We start from the raw sequence: 25746 nt of genomic DNA on the forward strand, positions 1-25746 counted from the left end.
TCATGTCGTCTTTGCAAACATTTTTGACTCTGTGAATTGAGCATTATTACCATTTCCTCATGAACAGTTTCAATAAGTTCTCTTCAAGAATATATTTCCGTCCCCAGAAACTGTAATCAACCAAAATCAAACCCATTACCATTGGCTTGATTCTAATTCCCAGCAAGCACATGAGTTAGAGAGCAGCCCTGAGCTCCATAGACTTTTCTGTGCTGTAACCTTCATGGAAGGAGACCACTAAGCCTTTCTTCTGCGGCTCTACTGGGTGGGTCCTAACTGCCAAGCTTTAGGTTAGTAGCTGAGCACAAACTATTTGCACCACTCAGACACCCTCAGGAATGATGGCAGGAAAACTAAAATATAACTATGGTCATCAGAGAATCCAAAAAAACCATATTTGGCATATTCAAATAGTACTGCCCTATTCAAAAAGTAAGAAACATGAAGTTTAGAAGTTTTTGAACCACAATCCTTTGATCTAAGAATCTCACCATTACACTCCATGGTTCTTTGCATAAATGTTTGCTTGGCACACACCAACCTGAGCTCACACCTTCTGACCTGAGCCTCATAAAAAGCTACGAAGGATAGAAACTGTGGAATCAGTGTATGCTTTTTTGTGTATGTTGTTAACAGCAACAACAAAAAAACGCAACCCTTTCCCATCGAATAGATTCCAATACATACGAAAATATAGGACACACTAAAACTGCCCCAAGGTATAGCCAATAGATTCCAACTACTAACCTTTTCTTTAGCAGCCATAGGTCTTAACCACTGTACAACCAGGGTTCCCAAAACCAAATTGAAAAAAGAAAGAAAGAAAGAAAGAAAGCTATGAAATAGAGTTTCCTGGGGGATGAAATCTGAGCAACATCCTGCAAAGAGAAGCTGCAGGAGGGGCACCACACAGATGCTAGGCTCCTGCTCTACTATGTTTCAGGTGAGAGAAAACCTAGACATGGAGTTTTCTCTCCAGAGTGATCCTCCTATTCAAATAGATCTACAATTTGAAAAGAGATATGAAATAAATGTTACAAGCCACACAGGCCTGTCCACTTTTCCCAGTTAGAGACCATTTTGGTTCGATTTTCCTTCTATCTCGGATTACATAGTATCTCTGGATCATCCTCGGGTGCTTGTCATTTTAGGTCCCAGCGGGCAGATCCTGCTCACTAGGTGCCAGAATCTCTGCTGTCTCCCAGGAGAGAAAGTCTCCATTAGCTGCATGGCCAGTCGGAGTCTCCTCTACACTGACTAGAAACACTACTTAGGCTGGCAACTGCATAAACCTGAGGAGGGACCTACAGGCCTCCTTTACCTCACTTCCTCTATGCATGTTGTTGTGATGCTGAACAGGTTTCAGCAGCACTTTCAGACTAATACAGACTAGAGAGAAAGGCCTGGTGATCAACTTCTGAAAAATCAGCCAGTGAAAATCCTATGGATGACAACAGCCAGATCTTATTTTTCATTGGGTTGTCATGACTCAGGGGCTGACAAGATGGCAACTAACAACAGGAAAAAAACATGATTTCCTTCAGTCACATAATTTATCTTGGGTGCCAAAGGGATTAATTTAAAGAGGAAGTAATGAAAAAAGGACATGGAAAAGCTGGCCCCTGTTTCTAGAGTGATACAGGTAATGAGTGACAGACTGGCCTTTGAAAGAATGAGCGCCACTGAAAGACGTGGAGAGAGGAGAAAAGGACAGTAAAATGGGAGGTTAGAGCAGGAAAACACCTTCATTGATATTGCCCAGGAAGGCTTGGCTGGAAAACAGAATCCATGGAAGGAAAAAGTAAGAGTGGAAGATCACCTTTTGTGAGGGAAGATTTAAACACGAAGGGCTGAGATTTAATACTGGATTAGGTCCAGAGCTGTGAGGGGAATTGCAGAGAAAGGAAAGAGTCCACGAAAATAAGGAATTAAAATGAGAGTGTTCTAGAGTAAAGAAGGCACAACGAAGACAACTAACCTTAAAGGGTATAAAACTCACTGGGCCCTTCCCCAAATCAGTCATGTGATATATCCTTGTGAAACTAGCAGGTTCCTGTGATATGAAAGCTCCTGACAAAGCCTACAAGAGATTTTTAGGCATTCTTTTTTCTATGATTTACCACAAAAGGGGATCCAGAGGAATCCACATGACTTAACTTTCTCCTGGAACCTGCAAATACTCCAGGAAATTCGTCAAGAGATGTGGTCTTTGGGGTAGAGAGAGGAAGCGTGCAAGTTCAGGGCTAAGCAGAAAGGAACCTGCTGGTGAGGTGAAGACTCACTGGCCTGTAACCCTTGGGAGGAGGTTTGTGTTTGAGCCTGAAGCACTGTGGGAGGTGGGTTATTATGCTGCTGACAATAATAAACTGCTGCATCATCAGCCTGGAAGTTGCTGATGGTGAGAGTGAAGTCTGTCCCAGACCCACTGCCACTGAACCGGTCAGGGACCCCAGATCCCTGTTTTGATGCATAGTAGATGAGCAGCTTAGGAGCCTGTCCTGGTTTCTGCTGGTACCAGGCTAAGTTCTTGCTCACACTCTGGCTGGCCTTGTAGTTGATGGTGACTGTTTCTAATTGAGACTTAGCCAGAGAGGCTGGAGACTGGGTCAGCACAATGTCCCCACCGGCACGTGCACTCAGAGGAGACAATTACCATGCATACAGATATACACACACCTTTTCACACATACATCAAAATGTACCATTTATACCACAATATCTAGTGATATTACATATCAGCAAATAATTTGTTCCATTTTGCAAATAGCTGTCATTTCCTAATGTATGTTAAAACCATTTTTCAACTCTAGAAAGATACTACTCTAGAGAGATTGAAACACTTTCAATTTCTTGCCAGAGGCCCAGAGCAACAGGAACATGATGGCGAGAGTGTGTGGCACCATCTTGCTGCCCCTGCCTGCCTATGCAGATCAACTCCCATAGCAAAGGCCCTGTTTATAGTATCTGAGCAGCCAGCCTGGAGTTGGAGGGGCCTATGCAAAGCAGTCAGTGAATTGAAAGCAAATTACATGGGTGATAGGCTGTGAAACTAGCCAATGTACTTCAAGAGCCGAATACATCACATAAAGTATAATTTTATGACTCGAAAAGAAAAAGCAAGGTCATAGAAGCTCTAATATCTCTCCCAAAAAAAATAAAAATAAAAAAATTGCAGTCCAGCGGAATCCAAGTCATGACAACCCCAGGTGTTACACAGTAGAGCTGCTCCATAGGGTTTTCTTTCCTGTATTGTTTATAGAAGCAGACTGACAGGTTTTTCTTCCAGGGTACCACTGGGTGTGATCAAACTGCCAACCTTTAGGTTAGCAGCCCATCACAAGTGCTTGAAAGAACTATGATATACTCAATAGCTTCAATTTTAATTTAAAAACAATTTTAAATGGGTTCAGGTTCCATAAATTTTGGACTAGTTTCCTCAAACCAATGGTTTTGTGAAACAATAAAATGCAGGAGAAAAAGAAGAAGGAAAGGGACGAATCTGGGAACTTTTTGCCTCAATGCTTGATGAAAATTTATAACTAGAAAATGTCTGAGCTCTGAAGATACTCGTACCCTGGAGGATACCTAAAAGACATTGCAAGCACTTGAGATTGGATTCCAGGGCTATGGAAGCGCCAGAGAAATGGAAAACAGGCCCCGAATTTACTTGTGTTGAAAGTCATCAGGGAGCCTACATTGAGCTAGGGTCCAGGAGGGCTCAGATCACAAAGAAAATGTGAACCAAAGAGAAAGTGGAACCTCTCATGCCCACAGTGGGTAGGAGCTGATAAGAGGGCTCTAGAATCATTTGTGGAAATGGAGAGGAAAAAACAAGCACGATTTCCTTGTAAAGTTGTGATTGAATGCCAACTCTTCAAGGAGTTTCAGTCCAGTTATGGATGGCCTCGGTGTGCCTGGAACTCTTCAGCCTTGAAGTTGAGACTTCATCTCTCTTACTTTGGGTATATTATCAGGAGGGACCAGTCCCTGCAGGAGATCATGCGTCGTAAGGTAGATGGCCAGTGAAAAAGAGAAAGAGCCTCAAGGAAATGGAATGACACAGTGGCTGCAACATTGGGCTCAAACATAGCAAAGGCTGTGAGGACGGCTCAGGACCAGGGGGTGTTTCGGTTTGTTGTACACACAGAGGGTCACTATCAGTTGGACCCAATGTGATGATGCAGAACAACAACATGATATGAATACGAATGTGATGCAACAGAAATACCAGAGAACAGAAGGAGCTCTGTTCATACTTCACATTTGGGCATTCTACGAGTTTATTCAAAGAAACAAGTAAAAAACTTAACATTGTATGCAAGGTACAGAAAACCAAAATGACACTTTGGATCTGAAGAAGAATGAGTTAACTTTCTATAATTTAGAAATAGAGTTACCAAAATTTTAAAACTCAGTGGAAGACAGATTTCCACTTGTAGGCTAGATGAAATAACAAGGGCAAGATTTACCACCACACATGAAACAGTCAAAAAAATAATTAACTAATTAAAAATTATATTTAACTGTTAATGTACTCAGCTCCTAGTCCAAAAACAGTAGCCTCAAAACCAAATAACATAAAATAAAAAAAAAAAAAATATGTGGCTATCTACTTTTGAGAAATGTATCATTGAAAATCATATCATTGACACATGTGGGGTCACCATGAGTCAGAATCAAGTCAACAGCAAATGGCTTTTCATCTTACAGAAATGCGTCACTAGGCCTTTCTTCCAAGGCCCCACAGGTGGGTTCGAACAGCTAACCTTTCAGTAGTAGTCTAGCACAAATATTAGCTCCACATCACTAGTTAAGTATTCATCTGGGGAAGATAATCCAAGATCATAGGTGCCCCTCACTGCCATATTCAAAGAGTAAGTCAGAAAAGAGCAGCTACAAGATTTTCTCCCACAACCCTGTGCTCTGAGACTTTCACCATCAAACTCCCAGGCTCTTGCTGTAAATGTCCCTCCCCTCACCACCACCCCGCCCTGGGCTCAGCCCTGCTGACCTGAGCCTCATAAATGGAGCCTTTTCTGGAGGGCGGAACCTGAACATCACAGAAGAGAGAAGCTGCAGGATGGTGACACCATCCAGAACCTCAGGCTCCTGCTCTGCTCTGTTCCAGGGGAGAGGATATTTGCAAACCTAGAGATGGAGTTTTCTCTTCAGAGTAATCCTTCCACTCAGAGCTACAATTTTAAAATGAGACATGAAAAAATGCTACCAGCAACACAGGCCTGTCTGCCTATCGCAGATAGAGATTAGTTTGGTTTGGTTGTTTCTTGTATCCCTGATTGCACAGCATCTCTGCGTCATCCCATGTGCCTGTCATTGCAGGTTCCTGCCAGCAGATGGTGAAGACACAGTCTCCAGAACCCCGGCTATCTCCTTGGGAGAGAGCCTCCATCTGCTGAAAGGCCACAATTCACATGATTTGAACTCGTTGAATTTTATGGAGAGATGTTATAGGCCATAACATGGTCTATCTTAGCAAGTGTTTTAAAAGAAAAGTGTTTCCTGCTGTTGTTTGGAGAGTGTCCTTTAAGTGTCAGTTATGTCAGGATGGTTGATAGCCTTGTTCAGTCTCCTATATCCTATCTGGCCGCAGTGCATGCTGGACCTTCTACAGAGCCTTTACTACTCTGAGGCCCTCTCAATACTGGCCGAGCCCATGTACCTGGTGTCTGGGCCACACCAGTATACCTGGGGGTGGAATGAAGGTCCAGAACTCAAAGAGGCCTACTAGGTGCTTCCTTCCTTTAAGAAAAAAGGCACACAGTAAAGATGCTGAGGTGGAATGTATATTCCCCCTTACACCATGTCTATGGGGCACACAACATTTATCTTATAGTAGGGACAATAGTTCACACGAATTTGTGCCAGCTATAGAGAACACTTCTAAGAAATAAAAGCTTAACATCCCCTTCAACTAGGGGACATCAGCCACCAGACCTTGGCCAACATGTTGCTGGCAACCCAGGAAGAGCCTCCAGGTCATTCTCAGACCCCCTAGCTCATCTTGACATGATCCCTGTGTTTGTGCTCTACTTAACCAGTTAAAATGCTGTCAGCTGAGACTCATGGTGACCCCATGTTTCTAAGAGTAGACCTGTGCTACACAGGGTTTTCAGTGGCTGACTTTTCTGAAGCAGACCAACTTGCCTTTCTCCTGATAAGCCTCTTATAGACTCAAACTTCCAGCCTTTTGCTTAGCAGCCAAGTGTTTGAACTGCTTGCACCACCCAGGGCCTCCTGAGCTCTAGTTTAATAACCTGCAGCTGTTGAGTCAATTCCGAGTCATAGGAACCTTTTTGGACAGAGTAGAGCTGCCCCATAGGGTTTCTTTATGGAAGCAGGTGCTCTAGTTAACCCACTGCCCTTGAGTTGATTCTGACTCATAGCGGCCCTCTAGGACAGAGTTGAAGTGCTCTATAGAGTTTCCAAGGGTGTAAATCTTTAACGGAAAAGGACTGCCCCATCTTTCTCCTGCAGAGCAGATGGTGGGTTCAAACCACAGACCTTTGGTTACCATCCAAGCACTTTAACCATTGAAAACCAGGGCTCCTTGTTAGGAGGGCCCAAAATTGGTGAGTGTAGATTCTGTACTTCTTTTGTATTTAGGAAACCCTGGTGGCATATTGGTTAAATGTTCGTCTGCTAACCAAAAATTTGGCAGTTAGAATCCACCAGGCACTCCTTGGAAACCTTGTGGGGTGATTCGACTCTGTCCTGTAAGGTCACTATGAGCCCCACTCCACTCCACCACAAGTTTGGTTTTGGGTCCTAAGTCAAGAGCACACTAGAGGCACTCAGGTCAAATTCTTGACATGGTTCTCCTGTTTCAGTTTGCAGTCCAAAATGTTCTCTGTGTTTGCCTGACTCATTAAGGTATTACTGTTATAAAACCATAAAAAAAAAAAACCAAACTCATTGCCATTGAGTAAAATTCTTTCTATCTCTCTATCTCTCTTTTCCTCTCCCCCCCTCTCTGTTTGCAAGCAAATGTTAATCTCGGGCAACTTTCCTAAGAGGTTTTCCACTATCTTTTTCTGTACAAATTCTGAGGGTAGAAGAGCTACTGTTACTACCGATAGTAATTGTATAGTTTGAATCCAAGGTACATCAGCTTTAGTGAATCTTGTAACTTTAGTATCAAGCCAGAAACAAAAGTTATTGCTCTTTTGCTACTCAGAAATATTATTGACAAGCAAACATTTGCTATACTTTTTTTCATATAATCAACAAGTTTTCCCTTTTTAAAAACAATAATAATAATAATAAAAAAATACCAAACCCATTGTCTTCATGGTCCTTCCAAATAATGGTTACCCCATGTGTGTCACAGCAGAAGTGAGCTCCACAGGGTTTCCTTCCCTGTGATCTTTATGAAAACGGATTTCTTGGCCTTTCTTTGGTGGCACCGCTGGGGATGGGGTGGGGTTGAGTCATCAATGTTTGGATTAGTGGGTGAGTGCAAACTGTGCCACCCAGGGACTACTTGAATCTTTACTGTGCCTTAAATTAATACTGCTGGTGCATTCTGGGATGGACGATGAAGATTAATACTGATGATCAGTTTCAAATTTCACCCAGGGCTGCCAAGATATTCACCTATGAGAGAACCAAAGGAAGAGGTTCCTAATTTCCATGAAAAAAAATATGAAAGAAGAGCGAGATCTGCCCAAGCAAGTTTCTATCTAGTTCTTACAGCCTCTAAATTTTTGTTCAATTTTATGGTTTTATCCCCTGACTATTCTAGGGAGCTCAAATTTGTTTGATTTAGTTTCATTTTTATCTTAATGTCTTATTTCCTTCTATCCTATTTAATTCAATTTGATTTCATTGAAATTGATTTGATTATATTCGATTTATTACTGACCCTCCATTCTCCCCTTTGCAAGAGCTGTTGTAGAGGGGTCAACATACAAATTTCTAGAAGTGCTCTGAGTCATCTAGTGCTGCTATAACAGAAATACCACCAGTAGATGACTTTAACAAAGAGAAATTTATTCTCTCACAGTCTAGTAGGTTTCAAGTCCAAACTCAGGGTGTCGGCTCCAGGAGAAGGCTTTTTCTCTTTATTGGCTCTGAAGGAATAGTCCTTGTCATCAATCTTCCCCTGGTGTAGGAGTTTCTCAGGCTGACACACCCAAGGTCCAAAGGAAGCAGTCTTGCTCCTGGTGCTGCTTCCTTGGTGGTCTGAAGTCCCCAACTCTCTGCTTCCTACCCTTTCTTTTTCTTTCTTGAGAGATAAAAGGTGGTTCATGCCACACCCCAGGGAAACTCCCTTTACCTTAGATCAGGGGAGTGACCACAGTAACGGTGGTGTTACAAACCCATCTAATCCTCTCAACATAAAGTTACAATCAGAAAATGGAAGACAACCACACAAGACTGGGAATCATGGCCTAATCAACTTGATACACACATTTTTGGGGGACATAATTCAATCCATGGCATACTGAAGGATGACTAGTTTATGTTTCAAAGAGCAGTAGCTTTGGGTTATCCTTGGTTCCTGACAAGAAGTCCAACACAGGGCTGAAGTTTACTGCTGAGAGAATGCTTCTTTCTTAAAGCTGAAAGTCACTGTTGCCACTTGCTAATGAAGAGATTGTATCATTATTATAAGAGAAAGAATGGCTACTAAATAGTTCATTGAGCCCTTGACTCTTGCTTTCAGTTTTCAATGTTTGCTAATAGGCCATGAGACAAAGTGGTTAAGGCAGAATCAACTGACTTCAGAAATCATTTTAAGTAATTTAATTGGTTTTTTATTTTCCTAGATGGTCTTAAAATCTCCTTTTTATAATTCATATAAGCAGTTTTTGAAATGCTTGAAACTGTTTAATATGAAAGAAGAATCATGGAATTGGAGAACTCTCAGTTTATATTCTCCATTTTTCTGTAGGTAAACCATACTATCCAAGATAAAACTATTACAAAAATAACATTTTCTTTGTCATCTTGGTATATCCATACAAATCCTCATGCCAAAGGTAGTTTCAGCAACAATTTAAAAAGACTGGAATTCCCTTTTGGCACCCAAAGTTTTCTTGGGTTCTCCACTCTCCATCTCTAAGGTGAACCAGGCTTTCTTACAACGTCAGACAAACAGACAGACATCACCATCAAACTTCCAGGCAAGTTATGACTTCTAAGGAGGCCATGTTCTGAAGACAGAGGCCCCTTTCCTCAGGGGTGAGTCCTGAGAGGAGATGTCAGATGAGGTCACTTCCAAGGCAGAGAATGCCAAGATAGTCAATGGAATTAATGTCCCCTTTAAAATTTTTTTTTTTTTTTTGCAGTGAGGTGAAGATAGTCAATGGAATTAATGTCCCCTTTAAAAAAAAAAAATTTTTTTTTTTTTTTTTTTTTTGCAGTGAGGTGGGGATCAACTGAAGGAGTCAGCAAATGTTTCCCCCACCTATCTTAACACTCAGTTGTGTGTCACTACCGGATCTTTCCATGTATTCTAGGAAAAAAAGAAAGAAAAATAATTCAGACATTCGGAAACAGACTCAGATTAGGAAGATGGAGAATAGGGTCTTGAGCCTCCAGAAAAGTCAGGCATGTTAACATCCTTGTTTTTCACAGAGGTTAGAGAGAACATCTAAACTCAGAAGATAAACATATTCACACAGCTGTCCTGAGCTCCCTGCAATCAGAATATTTATCCATGAATGTATTCCCTAGTGGGTGACAATTTGCTGTTTGTAAATAGCAGCAAATTGTTATTTGTAATGCTTCACAGAGGAAAGGAATCCATTCAAGCCCACCTGCAGGTGGAAAGCTCCCTCTGCTGGGGGCTTAATCTCAATTCCTAGCAAAGGAAAAAAATCTCACCTTTTATCAGAAAGAACCTCCATTTGGGTCCAGGTGGGAAATGGACTTCTTGTATAAATCTGTGTGCTTTTGGGCTATTTGGGTAACAAAGTCTACAGAACAAAGTCTACAGAATCTGTGAGAATATCACACTCTCTGCCCCATAAATACTGACACAAGGGTAACAGACTCAAAGCTTTCCACCTCCACAGCTGTTTCCCAAGTCCTACAAATCACACTCTAGCTTCCATTTCAATGTACACCAAACTACAGTGGAGATAATCTACTACGTGACCAACTTCTATAAGTTTCAGCGTTCCTTTGAGTGTGATCAAGATGAGAGAATTAGTGAGATCTGCTGTTCCCCATAGGAACGAATGGAGGTTAATTGTTAACATTCTTTTACCAGCTCTTGTTATTTGTGTCTATTAGGGGGTGACCATCTTTGACTCTTAGTCAGTTTTGTTGTCCAAGCCAGAGTACGGTTTCATAAGATGCAGGACACAGTGATTCTTATAGAATGAGGAATATTATACTGCCTGTGTATAGGGAACATAAGAACATTTCGAAGCCATTTTCTAAGCAAGAATTATTTTTGACAAGATTTTTCATTTTCTGGATATTTTAGTTCAATATGTTAAGAAATCAAACAATCCTTCATAATGGAATTTCAGAACACTTAATTGTGCACATGAGAAAATTGTACATAGACCAAGAGGCAGTCATTGAAACAGAGCAAGGAGATACCGCATGGTTTAAAATCGGAAAGGGTATACATCAGGGTAGTATCTTTTCACCATACTTATTCAATCTGTATGCTGAGCAAATAGTTTGAAAAGCTGGACTATGTGAAGAAGAATACAGACTCAGGATTGGAGGAAGACTCATTAACAACCTACAATGTGCAGATGACACAACCATGCTTGTAGAAAGAAAAGACTTGAAGCCACTTACGGATGAAGATCAAAGACCATAGCCTTCAGTTTTGATTGCACTTCATCATAAAAAAGTTTTTTAAAAGGACAACAAAAATCCTCACAAATGGATCAATCATCATCATCATGATAAATGGAGAAAAGATTGACATTGTCAAGGATTTCATTTTACTTGAGTCCTCCAACAACGCTCATGGAAGGAGCAGTTAGGAAATCAAACAACTTATTTTATTGGGCAAATCTCCTGCAAAAGAGCTCTTTGAAGTTTTAAAAAACAAAGATGTCACTTTGAGAACTATAGTGCACCTCACCCAAACCATGGCATTTTCAATTGCCTCATTTTCATGCGAAATCTGGACAATCAATAAGGAAGACTGAAGAAAAAATTGATGCCTTTGAATTATGCTGTGGAAAAAGATATTCACTATGTCATGAGCTTCCAGAAGAACAAATAAATCTGTCTTGGAAGAATTAGAGCCAGAATGCTCCTTAGAAGCCAGAATGACAAGAATTCATCTCATGTACTTTGGATATATTATCAGGAAGGACCAGTCCCTGGAGAAGGACTTCATGCTTAGTAAAGTGAGGACCAGTGAAAAAGAGGAACAAGATGGCTTGACACAGTGGCTACAACAATGGGCTCAAACATAACAATGGTTCTAAGGCTGCTGCAGGACTGGGCACTGTCTTCTTGTGGTATACACAGGTTTGCCATAAGTCAGGACCGACTTCCAGCACCTAACAACAACAACTTTATATATAAATATACAGAAAGAGAAATAAGACAAAATATTCATCAAGTTGAACAAGTGGTTGCCAGCCATATCGTATTCACAACCTGAAACACAAACATTCTTGCCTCTTTGCCCCTTGCCTTAAACTGAGCTATGAGCTGTCTATGTATCAGAAGCAATTTTTTTTCTTCCCTATGAAGCTCTTTTCATTTGAAGTTAAATCGAAGTTAAATTTAAGTTGGCAGTTAAAATCCGCCAGGTGCTCCTTCAAAACTATCGGGCAGTTCTACTGTGTCCTATAGGGTCGCTATGAGTCAAAATCGCCTCGATGGCATTGGGGATGGTTTTTTTTTATTTGAAGCGAACTCATTACTGAGCTGAAAGCATGTTGGGGGCCATACTCTCTGGATTTCTCCAGTCTCTGTCAGGCCAGCAAGTCTAGTCTTTCTTTCTGAGCTAGAATTTTTTCTACATTTTTCTCCAGCTCTTTCTGGGACCCTCTATTGTGATCTCTGTCACAGCAGTCAGTGGTGGTAGCAGGACACTATCTCTTTGTACTGGACTCAGTCTGGTGGAATCTGTGGTAGATGTGGTCCATTAGTCCTTTGGACCAATCTTTCCCTTGTATCTTCAGTTTTCTTCTTTATTCCTTACTCCCAAAAGGGTGAGACAAGTGGAGTACCCTAGAAGACAGCTCACAGGCTTTTAAGACCCTAGACATGACCCACCAAATTACAATGTAGAACATAATCTTTATAAACTATGTTATGGCAATTGAGCTAGATATTCCCCTAGAAAACAGTCCCCTCAGCCCTCAGCCCAGCAATTCGGTCCCTTAGGGAGTCTGGATGCGTCTATGGAGCTACCATGACCTTGTCTTATACAGGTTGTGCTAGCTTCCACACTGTTGTGTACTGCCTTACCCTTCACCAAAGTTTCCACTTATCTATTGTATACCAGACAATCTTAAATGATCTCAAGTCCAACTCAGCATTTGCAGACACTCTGTGGATCAGCATGGTGGGTGTGGGAATAATTCCTTTTTTAGATTAGCTGAGAGAGAACCATGCAGGATGGCCCTAGACACCCATCTGTCCATCTTCAGGGTCTCTGATGTTTTCTTACAGTGTCAGAGCCATGTGCATTGTGCCCTGGACATGAATACAGCCTTTTACAATCCAAAGTGACCACTACTGCAGGCAGTACCAACTTTCTGTCTGTTGGTTTTCCTCCAAACACAGAAGACACTTTGTTATTTGCTCACAGGAGAGGTCCAATCTCCTCTTGGTTCTCTCCACACTGCTGCACCCACCAAGGGATTCGCATATTGTTCCCCAGGGAGGACCTTCCCTGGCCAAGTCTGAGATAAATGGTCAGCTCTAATCTGCCTTTCCTTATCAGGATTTATTCGTTCAACTTCTCAGAATGAGATTTCCTGCTCAGCTCCTGGGGCTGTTAATGCTCTGGATCCCTGGTGAGGACAGAGTGGGGAGGGGAAAGGAGAAGGAGGTGGGGAGAGTCAGCTCTGGGGGCACCATAGGTTCCTGTGTGTATTCTGTTCTCAAGTTAGATGCCTATGTCACAGCCACTAGCAGAGGAATGTGGTGTTTAGATTTGTGAAACAGAAGAGAACACAAGAGTAAGAGGACCTGCTCTCTGGTGAAGATTTTCACGAAGAAATAAGTTCTTTTATGCCTCGCATTCTCAGGGTATTTTTTTTTTTTTAATTGCCTCATTTGGGGTATGAATAAAAATTTCAAACACACGCACACACACTCACACACACACAATTAATTAGCCTGAAATAAAAAGCGAAAGGGAATCTTGAAAATCCTTCTTAATATTGGTATGTAACTTTTCACTTCTCTCTTATAATTTTAACTTCCAATGGGGATACTGTGGTGACTCACACTCCAGTCTCTCTGCCAGTCATGCTTAGAGAGCCAGCCACCATCTCCTACAAGTAGAGTCAGAGCCTCCTACACAGTGATGGTTACACCTATTTGAACTAGGACCAGAGAAATCTGGTCCATCTTCCACAGCTTCTAATCTATATGGCATCAAGCCTGTTCTCTCAGGTCCCAGAGGGTCAGGAACAGATTTCACTCTGAAAATCAGCAGGGTGGAGGCTGAGGATGTTCCAGTTTATTACTGCCAGCAAAGTATACAACTTCCTCCCTCAGTGGTCCAGCCCTGCACGCAAACCTCTCTGCTTGGGGTGGCCCAGCTGCCCAAATGTGTGGCCTGTGTGGGGAGCAGTCCCAGCAGATTCTCTGAGGCTGCTAAGAGGAAGACGTCGGAGACCGCAGGGGAATAGGTTGAAGCTGAGGACTCTGGACCATGAGTGCCTCTGCTACACCTCAGACACTGCCTGTTCGTGGCCGGTCAGCTGCATCAGACTTGACATGGCAGAGTCAGCAGGGATAACGGAGGAGGTCCAAATGCGTCTGAGCAACTAGACAAGATGTCAGGAGAGCTGACTGAGAGCTCATCCTAATCTTCCTATTGGTGTACATTTGTTAGTTAAATTTAGTCAGCATGGCAGGCAGACATTTGACAAAGACAGTGGCAACACAAGTTGAATACATGTGGAGGTTAAGTAGGCTTTTTGTATATTTCATCAGGATAATATTTGGTGATATTTAGCCATTAGTATTTTCTACTTTCCCAGCACTCTGCTTCTCATTTTACCACTTATGGTCCACCTTGAATTAAGATAGTTGAAATATCATTCTCTATTAGATGTCCTCAGGGGGAGTGTGGCTGAGAAGAATTTGTGAAGATGCTGGTTTTTGAGCCTGCAAAGACCATTTAGTAAATGTATAGCAGACACAAGATGCTAATTCTGTAACCGCTGAATTTCCCCAATTACTTTGTGTTGAGAAAAATGATTTCAAGGAATTTTATAAGTTGGGTTTTAAAAATAAAAAGCAAACAGAAAGATGTAGAACAATATTTACTCCATAAACTACTAGAAGTATACAGAATGACAGAAATGTTTTTCTTTCTAAAGGTAAGAATTTTAAGACTGTGCCCATATTTATGCCTATTCCCACGAAAGCTAATCCAACTGAATGTGGAAATCATTGAACAATATTCATTCAAAAGTGGCTACAGCAGTATATTGGCAAGGAACTGCTAGAAATGCAAGCCAGATTCAGACAGCAACCTGGAACAAGGGCTATCATTGCTAATGTCAGACAGATCTTGCTAAAAGCAGATAATACCAGAAATTTATTAACCTATGTTTTATTGACTATGCAAAGGCATTCAACTGTGTGGTTTGTAACACATTATGGATAACATTGCGAAGAATGGGAATTCCAGAACACCTAAAAGTGAGCATGAGGACCTGTACGTAGATCAACAGGCAGTCATTCAAAGAGAATAAGGAGATGCTGCATGGTTTAAAGTCATAAAATGTGTGTCTCACAGTTGTATCCTTTCACCATACTTATTCAGTCTATATGCTGAGCAAATAGTTTGAGAAGATGGATTATATGAAGAAGAATGAGGAATCAGGATTGGAGAAAGACTCTTTAGCAACCTTCATGATGCAGATGACACAAACTTGTTTGCTGAAAATGAAGAGGCCTTGAAGCATTTACTGATTAAGATCAAGGACCACTGCCTTCAGTGTGGATTACACTTCAAGATAAAGAAAACAAAAATGTTCACAACTGGGCCAAGAAGTAACATCCTGATAAATGGACAAAACACTGAAATTGTCATGGATTTCACTGTCCTTGGATCCATAATCAATGCCCATGGAAGCAACATTCAAGAAATCAAAGGATGCATTGCTCTGGCCAAAATGGCTGTAAAAATCCTCTCTAAAGTGTTAAAAAGCAAAGAGGTCACTTTACAGACTAAGATGAACCTGAACCAAGCCATGACGTCTTCAATCGCCTCTTATGCATGTGAAAGGTGGGCAAGGAATAAGGAAGACCAAAGAAGAATTGATGCCTTTGAATTATTGTGTTGGCAAAGAATATTGAAGATACCATGGACTTCCAGAAGGAACAAGTTTGTCTTGGAAGAAGTACAGCCAGAGTGATCTTTAGGAGAGAGGGTGGCAAAATTTCCGCTCACATACTTTGGATATGTTCTCAGGAGGGATCAGTCCCTGAAGAAGGACATTATCCTTGGTAAAGTAGAGGGTCAACAAAACAGAGGAAAACCCTCAACAAGATGGATTGACTCAGTGGCTGCAACAATGAGCTCAAGCATAACAAGAAGTATGAAGATGGCCTAGGACTGGGCAGTGTTTCATTGTGTTGTTCATACGGTCGCTTAGAGTTGGAACAGACTGGACTGCACCTCACAACACAACAACAAAAATGAGCAACAGACTGATGAGATTTTATTTTTTTGCAACTCCAAAAATCAGAAATGAAAAATGGTTAATATAAACATTAATATTCAAGGTGAAAAAACTGTGACGAAGATCTAATACTGTCAAATATTGAAATACATTCTTATCAGTCAGGGACTTTGATTCCAAACAAAAGAAACAAACTAAGTGTAAACTAAGCAGAAAATGAAATGATTACTGGGTGACATGGAGATTTGACTGAAAGTCTACAGAACATAGTGTAGAGAATGTACATGAAACCCACTGGCAAAAGCACAGTTCACGATAAATCATTGAGAGAAGTTGTTTTTATGTGATCCCACCACCACCACAGATGGACTGGCTCCACCACCACTGGACACCAGCAATGGAACATTGGGTATTGGAGGTCTCTGCTACCATTCTGTTTGCAAACATTGTTGACTCTGTGAATTGAGCATTAGTACCATTTCCTCAGGAACAGTTTCAATAAGTGCTCTTCAAGTATGTATTTATATTTCCAGAAAGTGTAACCAACCAAAATCAAACCCATTACCGTTGACTTGATTCCAATTCCTAGCAACCACATGAGTTACAGAGCAGCCCTGAGCTCCATAGACTTTTCTGTGCTGTAATCTTCATGGATGCAGACCACTAAGCCTTTCTTCTGCAGCTCTGCTGGGTGGGTCCCAAATGGAAGCAGACCACTAAGCCTTTCTTCTGCAGCTCTGCTGGGTGGGTCCCAACTGCCAAGCTTTAGGTTAGTAGCTGAGCACGAACTGTCTGCACTACTCAGGCACCTTCAGCAATTATGGTAGGAAAACTGAAATATAACTGTTGTCATCAGAGAATCCAAAAAAACTATATTTGCCATATTCAAATAGTACTGCCCTATTCAAAAAGTAAGAAACATGAAGTTTAGAAGTTTTTGAACCACAATCGTTTGATGTAAGAATTTCACCATTACACTCTGTGGTTCTTTGCATAAATGTTCGCTTGGCACACCCCAACCTGAGCTCACACCTGCTGACCTGAACCTCATAAAAAGCTACGAAGTATAGCAAGTGTTGAATCAGTGCGTGCTTTCTTGTGTACTTTCTCAACAGCAACAACAACAAGATGCAACCCTTTCCCATTGAGTTGATTCCAACACATAGTGACATATAGGACAGACTAAAACTGCTCCATAAAGTTTCCAAGGTGAGGCCCGTAGATTCGAACTGCTAACGTTTTCATTAGCAACCATAGCTCCTAAGCACTGTGCAACCGGAGTTACCACAGCCAGACTGAAAAGGAAAAAAAAGCTATGAAATAGATTTTCTTGGGGGATGGAATCGGAGCAACACCACACAAAGAGAAGCTGCACGACGGGCACCACCCAAATGCTAGGCTCCTGCTCTGCTGTGTTCCAGGTGAGACAAAACCTAGACATGGAGTTTTCTCTCCAGAGTGATCCTCCTCTTCAGATAGGTCTACGATTTGAAAAGAGATGTGAAATAAATGTTACAAGCTACACAGGCCTGTCCACTTTTCCCAGTTAGAGACCATTTTTGGTTTGATTTTCCTTCTATCCCTGATTGCGCAGTATCTCTGGATCATCCTCGGGTGTCTGTCTTTTTAGGTTCCAGCGGGCAGATCCTGCTCACTAGGGGCCAGAATCTCTGCTGTCTCCCAGGAGAGAAAGTCTCCATTAGCTGCAGGGCCAGTCAGAGTCTCCTCTACACTGACTGGAAACACTACTCAGGCTGGCAACTGCATAAACCTGAGGAGGGACCTACAGGCCTCATTCACCTCACTTCCTCTATGCGTGTTGTTGTGATGCTGAGCAGGTTTCAGCAGCACTTTCAGACTAATAGCGACTAGAGAGAAAGGCCTGGTGTTCTGAAAAATCAGCCAGTGAACACCCTACGGATGACAGTAGTCAGGGCTTATTTTCCGTTGGGTTGTCATGACTCAGGGGCTGACAAGATGACAACTAACAAGAAGAAAGAAACATGATTTCCTTCAGTCACAAAATTAATCTTGGGGGCCCAAGGGGTTAATTTAAAGAGGAAGTCATGAAAAAGAACATGTAAGAGCTGGCCCCTGTTTCTAGAGTGATAGGGTTAATGAGTTAGAGACTGGCCTTTGAGAGACTGTGTGCCACTGAGAGAAACGGAGAGAGGAGAAAAGGGCAGTAAAATGGGAGCTCAGAGCAGGAAAACAACTTCGTTTGTATTGCCCAGGAAGGCTTGGCTGGAAAACAGAATCCATGGAAGGAAAAAGAAAGAGAGGAAGATTACCTTCTGTGAGGGAAGCTTTAAACATGAAGGGCCCAGATTGAATACTGGGTTAGGTCCAGAGCTGTGAGGGGTAGTTGCACAGAAAGGAAAGAGTCCAGCAAAATCAGGAATTAAAATGAGAATGTTTTAGAGTAAAGAAAGCACAAGGAAGACAGAACTAATCTTTCAGGGTATAAAACTCACTGGGCCCTTCCCCAGATCAGTCATGTGATGTATCCTTGTGAAACTAGCAGGTTCCTGTGATATGAAAACTCCTGAGAAAGCCTACAAGAGGTTTTTAGAGCATTCTTTTCTCTATAATTTACCACAAAAGGGGATCCAGAGGAAGCCACATGCCTTAACTTTCTCCTGGAACCTGCAAATATTCCAGGAAATTCGTCAATAGATGTGGCCTTTTGGGCAGACAGAGGAAGCATGGATTTTCAAGGCTAAGCAGAAAGGAAGCAGCTGGTGCAGTGAAGACTCACTGGCCTGTAGCCCTCCAAGGGAGGTTTTTGTGGAAGGCTGAAGCCCTGTGAGAGGTACGTTATTATGCTGCTGACAATAATAAACTGCTGCATCAGCAGCCTGGAAGTTGCTGATGGTGAGAGTGAAGTCTGTCCCAGACCCACTGCCACTGAACCGGTCAGGAACCCCAGGTGCCTGGTTCGATGCATCGTAGATGAGCAGCTTAGGAACCTGTCCTGGTTTCTGCTGGTACCAGGAGAAGTCGTTGCTCACACTCTGGCTGGCCTAGCAGTTGATGGTGACCGTTTTCCTTGAGACTTAGCCAGAGAGGCTGGAGACTGGGTCAGCACAATATCCCCACTGGCACCTGCAATCAGAGTAGACAATTACCATGCATACATACATACACACACTTTTTCACACGTACCTTAAAATATGCCATTTATAGCACAACATCGAGTGATATTACATATCAGCAAATAATTGGTTCCATTTTGCAAATAACTGTCCTTTCCCACTCTAGGTTAAAATCATTTTTCAACTCTAGAAAGATACTACTCTAGAGAGATTGAAACAATTTTCATTTCTCACCAGAGGCCCAGAGCAACAGGGACATGAGGATCAGAGTGTGTGGCACCATCTTCCTGCCCCTGCCTGCCTGATGCAGATCAGCTCCCATAGCAAAGGCCCTGTTTATAGTATCTGAGCAGCCAGCCTGGTGTTGGAGGGGCCTATGCAAAGCAGTCAGTGAATTGAAAGCAAATTACATGGGTGATAAGTTGTAAAACTAGCCAACATACTTCAAGAGACAAATATATCACATAAAGTATAATTTTATGACTAGAAAAGACAAAGCAGGGTCATAGAAGCTCTAAAATCTCTCAAAGAATAAAAAGAAAGAAAGCTTGTAGTCCGGTGGATTCCAACTCATGACAACCACATGTGTTACACAGTAGAGCTGCTCCATGGGGTTTTCCTGACTGTATTCTTTACAGAAGCAGACTGACAGGATTTTCTTCCAGGATACCACTGGGTGTGTCCAAACTGCCAACCTTTAGGTTAGTAGCCCATCACAACTGCTTGAAACACCTAAAATCTAATGAAGAGCTTCAATTTTAATATAAAAACAATTTTAAATCAGTTCAGGTTACATAAATGTTGGACTAGTTTTCGTAAAACAATAAAAAAGATGGAAAAAACAGAAGGAAAGGGAAGAATACGGGAAATATTTGCCTCATTGTTTCATAAAAATGTATAGCTAGAAAATATCTGAGCTCTGAAGATACTTGTATCCTGAAGAATACCTAAAAGACACTGCAAGCACTTGAGATTGGATTCCGGGGCTATGGAGGGGTCAGAGAAATTGAAGACAGGCCCCGAATTTACTCGTGTTGAAAGTCTTCAGGGAGCGTATATTGAGCTAGCATCCAGGAGGGCTTACATCACAAAGGAAACATGAACCAAAGAGAAAGTGGAACCTTTCATGCCCACAGTAGATAGGACATAATAAGAGGGCTCTAGAATCATTTGTGGAAATGGAGAGGAAAAAACAAGCAGGATTTTCTTGTAAAGTTGTGATTGAATACCAAATATTCAGAGAGTTTCTTTCCAGGTATGGATGGCCTTGGTGTGCCTGGAACTCTTCAGCCTTGAAGGTGAGACTTCACCTCTCTTACTTTGTATATGTTATCAGGAGGGACCAGTCCCTGCCGGAGATCATGGGTCATAAGGTAGATGGTCAGTGAAAAAGAGAAAGATCCTCAAAGAAATGGGTTGACACAGTGGCTGCAACATTGGGCTCAAACATAGCAAAGGTTGTGAGGACGGCTCAGGACCAGGGGGTGTTTCGGTTTGTTGTACACAGAGGGTCACTATCAGTTGGACCCAATGTGATGATGCAGAACAACAACATGATATGAATACCAACGTGATGCAACAGAAATAACAGAGAACAAAAGGAGCTCTGTTCATGCTTCACATTTGGGCATTATACGAGTTTATTCAAAGAAACAAATGACAAACTTAACATTGTATGCAAGGTACAGAAAACAAAAATGGGGACACTTCACATCTGAAGAAGAACATGTTGAATTTCTGCAAATTAGAAATAGAGTTACCAAAATTTTAAAACTCAGCAGCAGACAGACTTCCACTTGTTGGCTAGATGGAATAAAAAGAGAAGATTTACCATCACGCATGAAACAGTCAAAAAATAATTAACTAATTAAAAATTATATTTACCAGTTAACGTACTCAGCTCCTAGTCCAAAAACAGTAACCTCAAAACAATAAAATAAAAAATAAAGCAAACAATAAACCAGGCAATCTACTTCTGAGAAATGAATCATTGAAAATGATACCATTGACGCACGTGGGGTCACCATGAGTTAGAATCAAGTCAACAGCAAATGCCTTTTCATCTTACAGAAGTGCATCACTAGGTCTTTCTTCCAAGGCCCCACAGGAGGATTCCAACTGCTAACCTTTCAGTAGTAGTCAGGCACAAAACATTAGCTCCACATCACTAGCTAAATTTTCAGTTGGGGAAGATAATCCAAGATCAAAGGTGCTCATCACTACCGTATTCCAAAAGTAAGTCAGAAAAGAGCACCTACAAGATTTTCAAAGGCATTGGGTTCTTTTTTTTTTTTTTTTTTTAGATATTTTACCACAACCCTGTGTCCTAAGACTTTCACCATCAAAGTACCTGGTGCTTGGCATAAATGTCCCCCCACCACCACCCCACCCTGGGCTCAGCCCTGCTGACCTGACCCTCATAAATGGAGCCTTTTCTGGAGGGTGGAACCTGAACAACATCACACGAGAGAGAAGCTGCAGGATGGTGACACCATCCAGAACCTCAGGCTCCTGCTCTGGTCTTTTCCAGGGGAAAAGATACTTGCAAACCTAGAGACGGAGATTTCTCCCCAGAGTAATCGTTCCATTCAGAGCTCAAATATTAAAATGAGGCATGAAATAAATTCTACAGCAACACAGGCCTGTCCACCTATGGTAGACAGAGTTCATTTTGGCTTCATTATTTGTTCTATCTCTTATTGCACAGAATCTCTTCATCATCCCGTGTGCACGTCATTGCAGGTTCCTGCCAGGAGATGTTGGTGACACAGGCCTCACAGATCTCTCTGGAAGAGCTTCCATCACCTGAAGGGCCAGTCAGAGTCTTCTCTAAACTGACCTGAGAGGCCACTTAACCTAGACAGACTCCTAAGGCCCTGATTGACTTCACTTCCACCCACGTTGATGGGGTGCCCACCCGCTTCAGTGGCAGTGGGTCTGAGGCTGACTTCGCTCTCACCATCCTCACTGTCAGATGAAAGATAGTATAACAAACAGCTGTGTTCCAAAATCAAGATATCCTCTCAAAATAATGTGACCCCAGATATAATCCTCTTACCAGGGCAGAGGTGGGGGAAGGGTCCCACTTACTAGACACTGTCACAGAGATTGCTGTGGCTTATTTGTTTTGATCATGAAAAAAAATTGGCACGAAGTAGTCAGAAAATCAACAGCTGGGCCTTCTCTGGCTCCAAAAGAGAGCAGGCCTCCTGCCCTTCCTGCTCACTTCCTTCAAATTTGCTTTCAGCCCTCACCCTGGGAGTCACTACATGGTCATTTGCAGTCCCATCCGACCCTCTCTAACCCGCATCAACCCTGACTCCCAAATGGCTTTACTGCTGCCCCAGAACAGCACCTCCTCTCTAGGGCAAAGGCTAGGGCCACTATCCCCTGGGCATTCCTGTCCTTGGGTCCCTGATCAAGTTTATGTCAGAGAGCACATCTCAGGGTTGAGAAAGTACTAGACCCCTGCTTAGTCTTGTGTAAAAGCAATGCAGGTTATGTTTCCCAAATACATTTTCACAACAACAAGAAATCCAAATATGAAACTGAGGAAGAAAAAATAAGTTCCTTCCATCAAAAAAAAAAAAAAAAGTTCTGTCTGCTCTTTCTTGTATTTTATGAGTCAGAATTTTACCTTCTTTTGAAAAGAGGTTTTTAAAAAATCTATTCTGGCTGTGTCTGCACCCCTCACATTCCCATTTCCCTACTTCTTGTTGTTAGCTGCTGTCCAGTCGATTTTATATTTAAAATTCCAAGCTTTTTCTTTGTAATAATGCCCTCAGCCAAACCAAGAGTGTCATGGCCCCTCTCTGATTTCATCACATTCATCTCGAAAAACCTAAACCCTGGACACTCCACCCTCCACATACCTGCCTCCATGGCCCTAATGTGGCTGGAGAAAAACACATGATTATTCTGATTCTCTCACCACAAATTTACGCACACTACCTGAGGACAGCCCTTAATCCTGCCTCACACTGGTACTTCATTTACCTGGTTGGTTCAGTCTCCAGCCTTTCTCTTTTCTTTTCTCTTCAAGTTGTCACACCTACTTCTCATCCTACCTTTCAGCAAATGACCTCATTTCCTGTGTCTTGGAAGAGCTTCCACTAGCTCCTCTCATGCTTCTTCTGATCCACAGTCGTCTACACACCCATGTGTTTCCTTCCTTCCTTAATTCCTTCCTTCCTTCCTTAATTCCTTCCTTCCTTCCTTCCTTAATTCCTTCCTTCTTTCCCTCCTTCCTCCCTCCCTCCCTCCCTCCCTCCCTCCCTCCCTCCCTCCCTCCCTCCCTCCCTCCCTCCCTCCCTCCCTCCTTCCTTCCTTCCTTCCTTCCTTCCTTCCTTCCTTCCTTCCTTCCTTCCTTCCTTCCTTCCTTCCTTCCTATTACTGTAGATGAGCAGACAGCCCTCCTTCCTGAGACCAGGCACTCTGCTCCTAAACCCCTGTCCCTTCCAAGGGTATCTCTTGGCACTCCTCACCTCTCTTTTCTAAACTATACATGTTCCCCTCACTTTAGCATCATTCCTATCAGCATGAAACAGTATTTTTTCAAAAAATTTTTTGATTTCACATCTCCCTCCAGTTATGTCCTCTTTCACTCTTCTCCTTTACCTTAAAGCTAATTGAAACACTTGTATGTAGTCACCAGACACAAACTGTCTCTTTCCATACTCCCTTGCGCTCCCTCCCCTGAAGTTGTTAGCCCCACCTTCTCATAGAAACTGCACTACTCAAAGCCACTGAAGACTTCAACACTGACCAATCCAGTGGCCACTTTTGATTCCTCTTACCAAATACCTCAGTGACTTTAAACACGTTGATGACGCCTTCCTCCTTCATACAACCTCCTCACTGAGCTCCCAGCCATCACACTTTTTGTTTTCCGTCCACATTGCTCCTCCTCAGACTCCTTTGCTGGTTCCTCCTTGTCTCCCTTGCCTGAAAGCTCAGACCCTGGGCATCTTTTGCCCTTCATCTATGCAACACTCATTTCATTACTTATCAGATTTAATTCTTCAGTCCATATCTCTCTGCTGAACTCCAAATTGAAGTCCAATTTTCTACCTGACAGTCACATGTGGAGGTCTAGTACACAATTCAAACCTAAAATTCCTGATTTTCCTAGCCAAATCCGCTCCTCCCAAGGTCTTTCCTATCTGAATAATTGTCAACTCTGTCCTTCTACTTACTCAGAGCAAAACCTTGAAGTGACCTCTTGACTTCTCATGCTCTTTGACAAAATCTTCAGGATACTGTAACTGACAGGGTTAAACTGTTCTCCCTGCTCCCATCATACCCGGGTCTGTGAGCTCCTGAGGAAGCATTCTGTATAACAGCCCAACGTCCTTCTTACTGGTCCTTTTCTCAAGGCCACTTCACCACCCACTGCCTCAAACCCTCCATTCAAACATGGACAATTAGCCACAAAGTTGTCCTCCCTGCTGCCATATTGCTCCCCAAATGCACTCTGATATATGGTGTCTAGTTCCTGAAATTGACAGCATATTCTCAGCAATTTCATGAGCTCTGCATAACCTTACAACTGTCCCAGAATCCCCAAGTTTAGGGTGTTTGATTTGAGATTTGGTCTCTGAACTCCTTGCTTGGCTGGCTTGCAGTAAAGTCTGGTTTATCTTTGTCAAAGACCTGGTGTCTCTCAACTGAATTGAAGAGTCACAGGGAGCAGGACTCACCCTCATGAGATTACAATATTGTATATTTATTTTCAAAATATGCCACTCCTCATCCCCTCCACTGCTACAACCATCACCAAAGCAATTGTCCTCTCTACCTGGATGATGGTAATGGCCAGCTAACTGGTACTTCTCCTGCCCTTGTCCTCCAAAGAGTTCCTGATAAGCTACAAATCAAATCATGTCCTCTTTTGAGAACTATTCCAGTCATTATCACATCCTTTAAAATGAAAAGAAAATCCTTAAAGTAGCGTACAAATCCTACAAAATGTGCCCCTTCATTATTTTTTTGTCCTTATTACCCACACTACCCTTCACAATGCTGCTTCACCAACACTGGCTTCCTTCCCTCTTTCCCAACAAGCTGGTTACATTTTTACCTCAGAAGTGTGTAATTTCGTCTAACTACAACACTTTTGCCTGGAGATATTCCTATGACTCATTTTCTCACCAACATTGAGACTTTGATCAGTTCATTCCTTCTTAGTGCAGCCTTCCATCACCATCTATTGTAGAGCAATTGTACAAACACCCCAATTCTTTATCCCTCTCTGTATCCATACTACTGGTGACATGAAATTGTAGCTGCTCCTAAATGTTATTTGCCCTCTCCTTCAATATGAATTGGCAGTGTGAATTGTGTTGATAGATAACATGCAGCAAAAGAGACACTGTGCCAATATTGAACCAAGACTTGAACAGTACTTATGTGCTTTTACTTACTCTCTTGGAATTCTGCCAATTGCTATCACAACAAACTAGTTTCAGTCTGGCAAGTGTTTAAAGAAATGTGGCCAAGTCACCTCAATAGCCGCATCTGATGGCCAGGCAACTACAGACATGTGAAAGTTACCTGAGTCTTTCTAGATGAGCTAGCACCCAGGTGACACACCAGAGAACTGTAAATGCATCAACTTTCCAGAAAAGATGACTCAAGACTGGTCCATATCAACAGAACTCTTTATTGGTCCAACTCACCAATAAACATGAAAGCAGTAAAAATGCTTATTGCTTTTAGCCACTGGGTTTTGTGGATGATTTATGTGGAGGGCAAGAGCTAACTGATGCATCACCCTTATTCAAATTGCTACTCCTCTGTTGTGGATTGAATTGTGTCCCACAAAAATGTAT

General features: G+C 42.2%; 1 protein-coding gene across 1 annotated transcript in view; it reads right to left on the minus strand.

The window, feature by feature from the left end:
* Positions 1 to 2193: 2193 nt before the first annotated feature.
* LOC135227689 (uncharacterized) overlaps positions 2194 to 25746 on the minus strand; it is an 82084-nt gene continuing 58531 nt past the window's right edge. Inside the window, exon 4 of the mRNA XM_064268305.1 lies at positions 2194 to 2635. Within this exon, the coding sequence (XP_064124375.1) occupies positions 2194 to 2635 (442 nt within the window). The remainder of the gene's footprint in view (positions 2636 to 25746) is intronic.

The sequence above is a fragment of the Loxodonta africana genome, chromosome 15, assembly GCF_030014295.1.
Source record: "Loxodonta africana isolate mLoxAfr1 chromosome 15, mLoxAfr1.hap2, whole genome shotgun sequence".
Classification (NCBI taxonomy): Eukaryota; Metazoa; Chordata; class Mammalia; order Proboscidea; family Elephantidae; genus Loxodonta; species Loxodonta africana.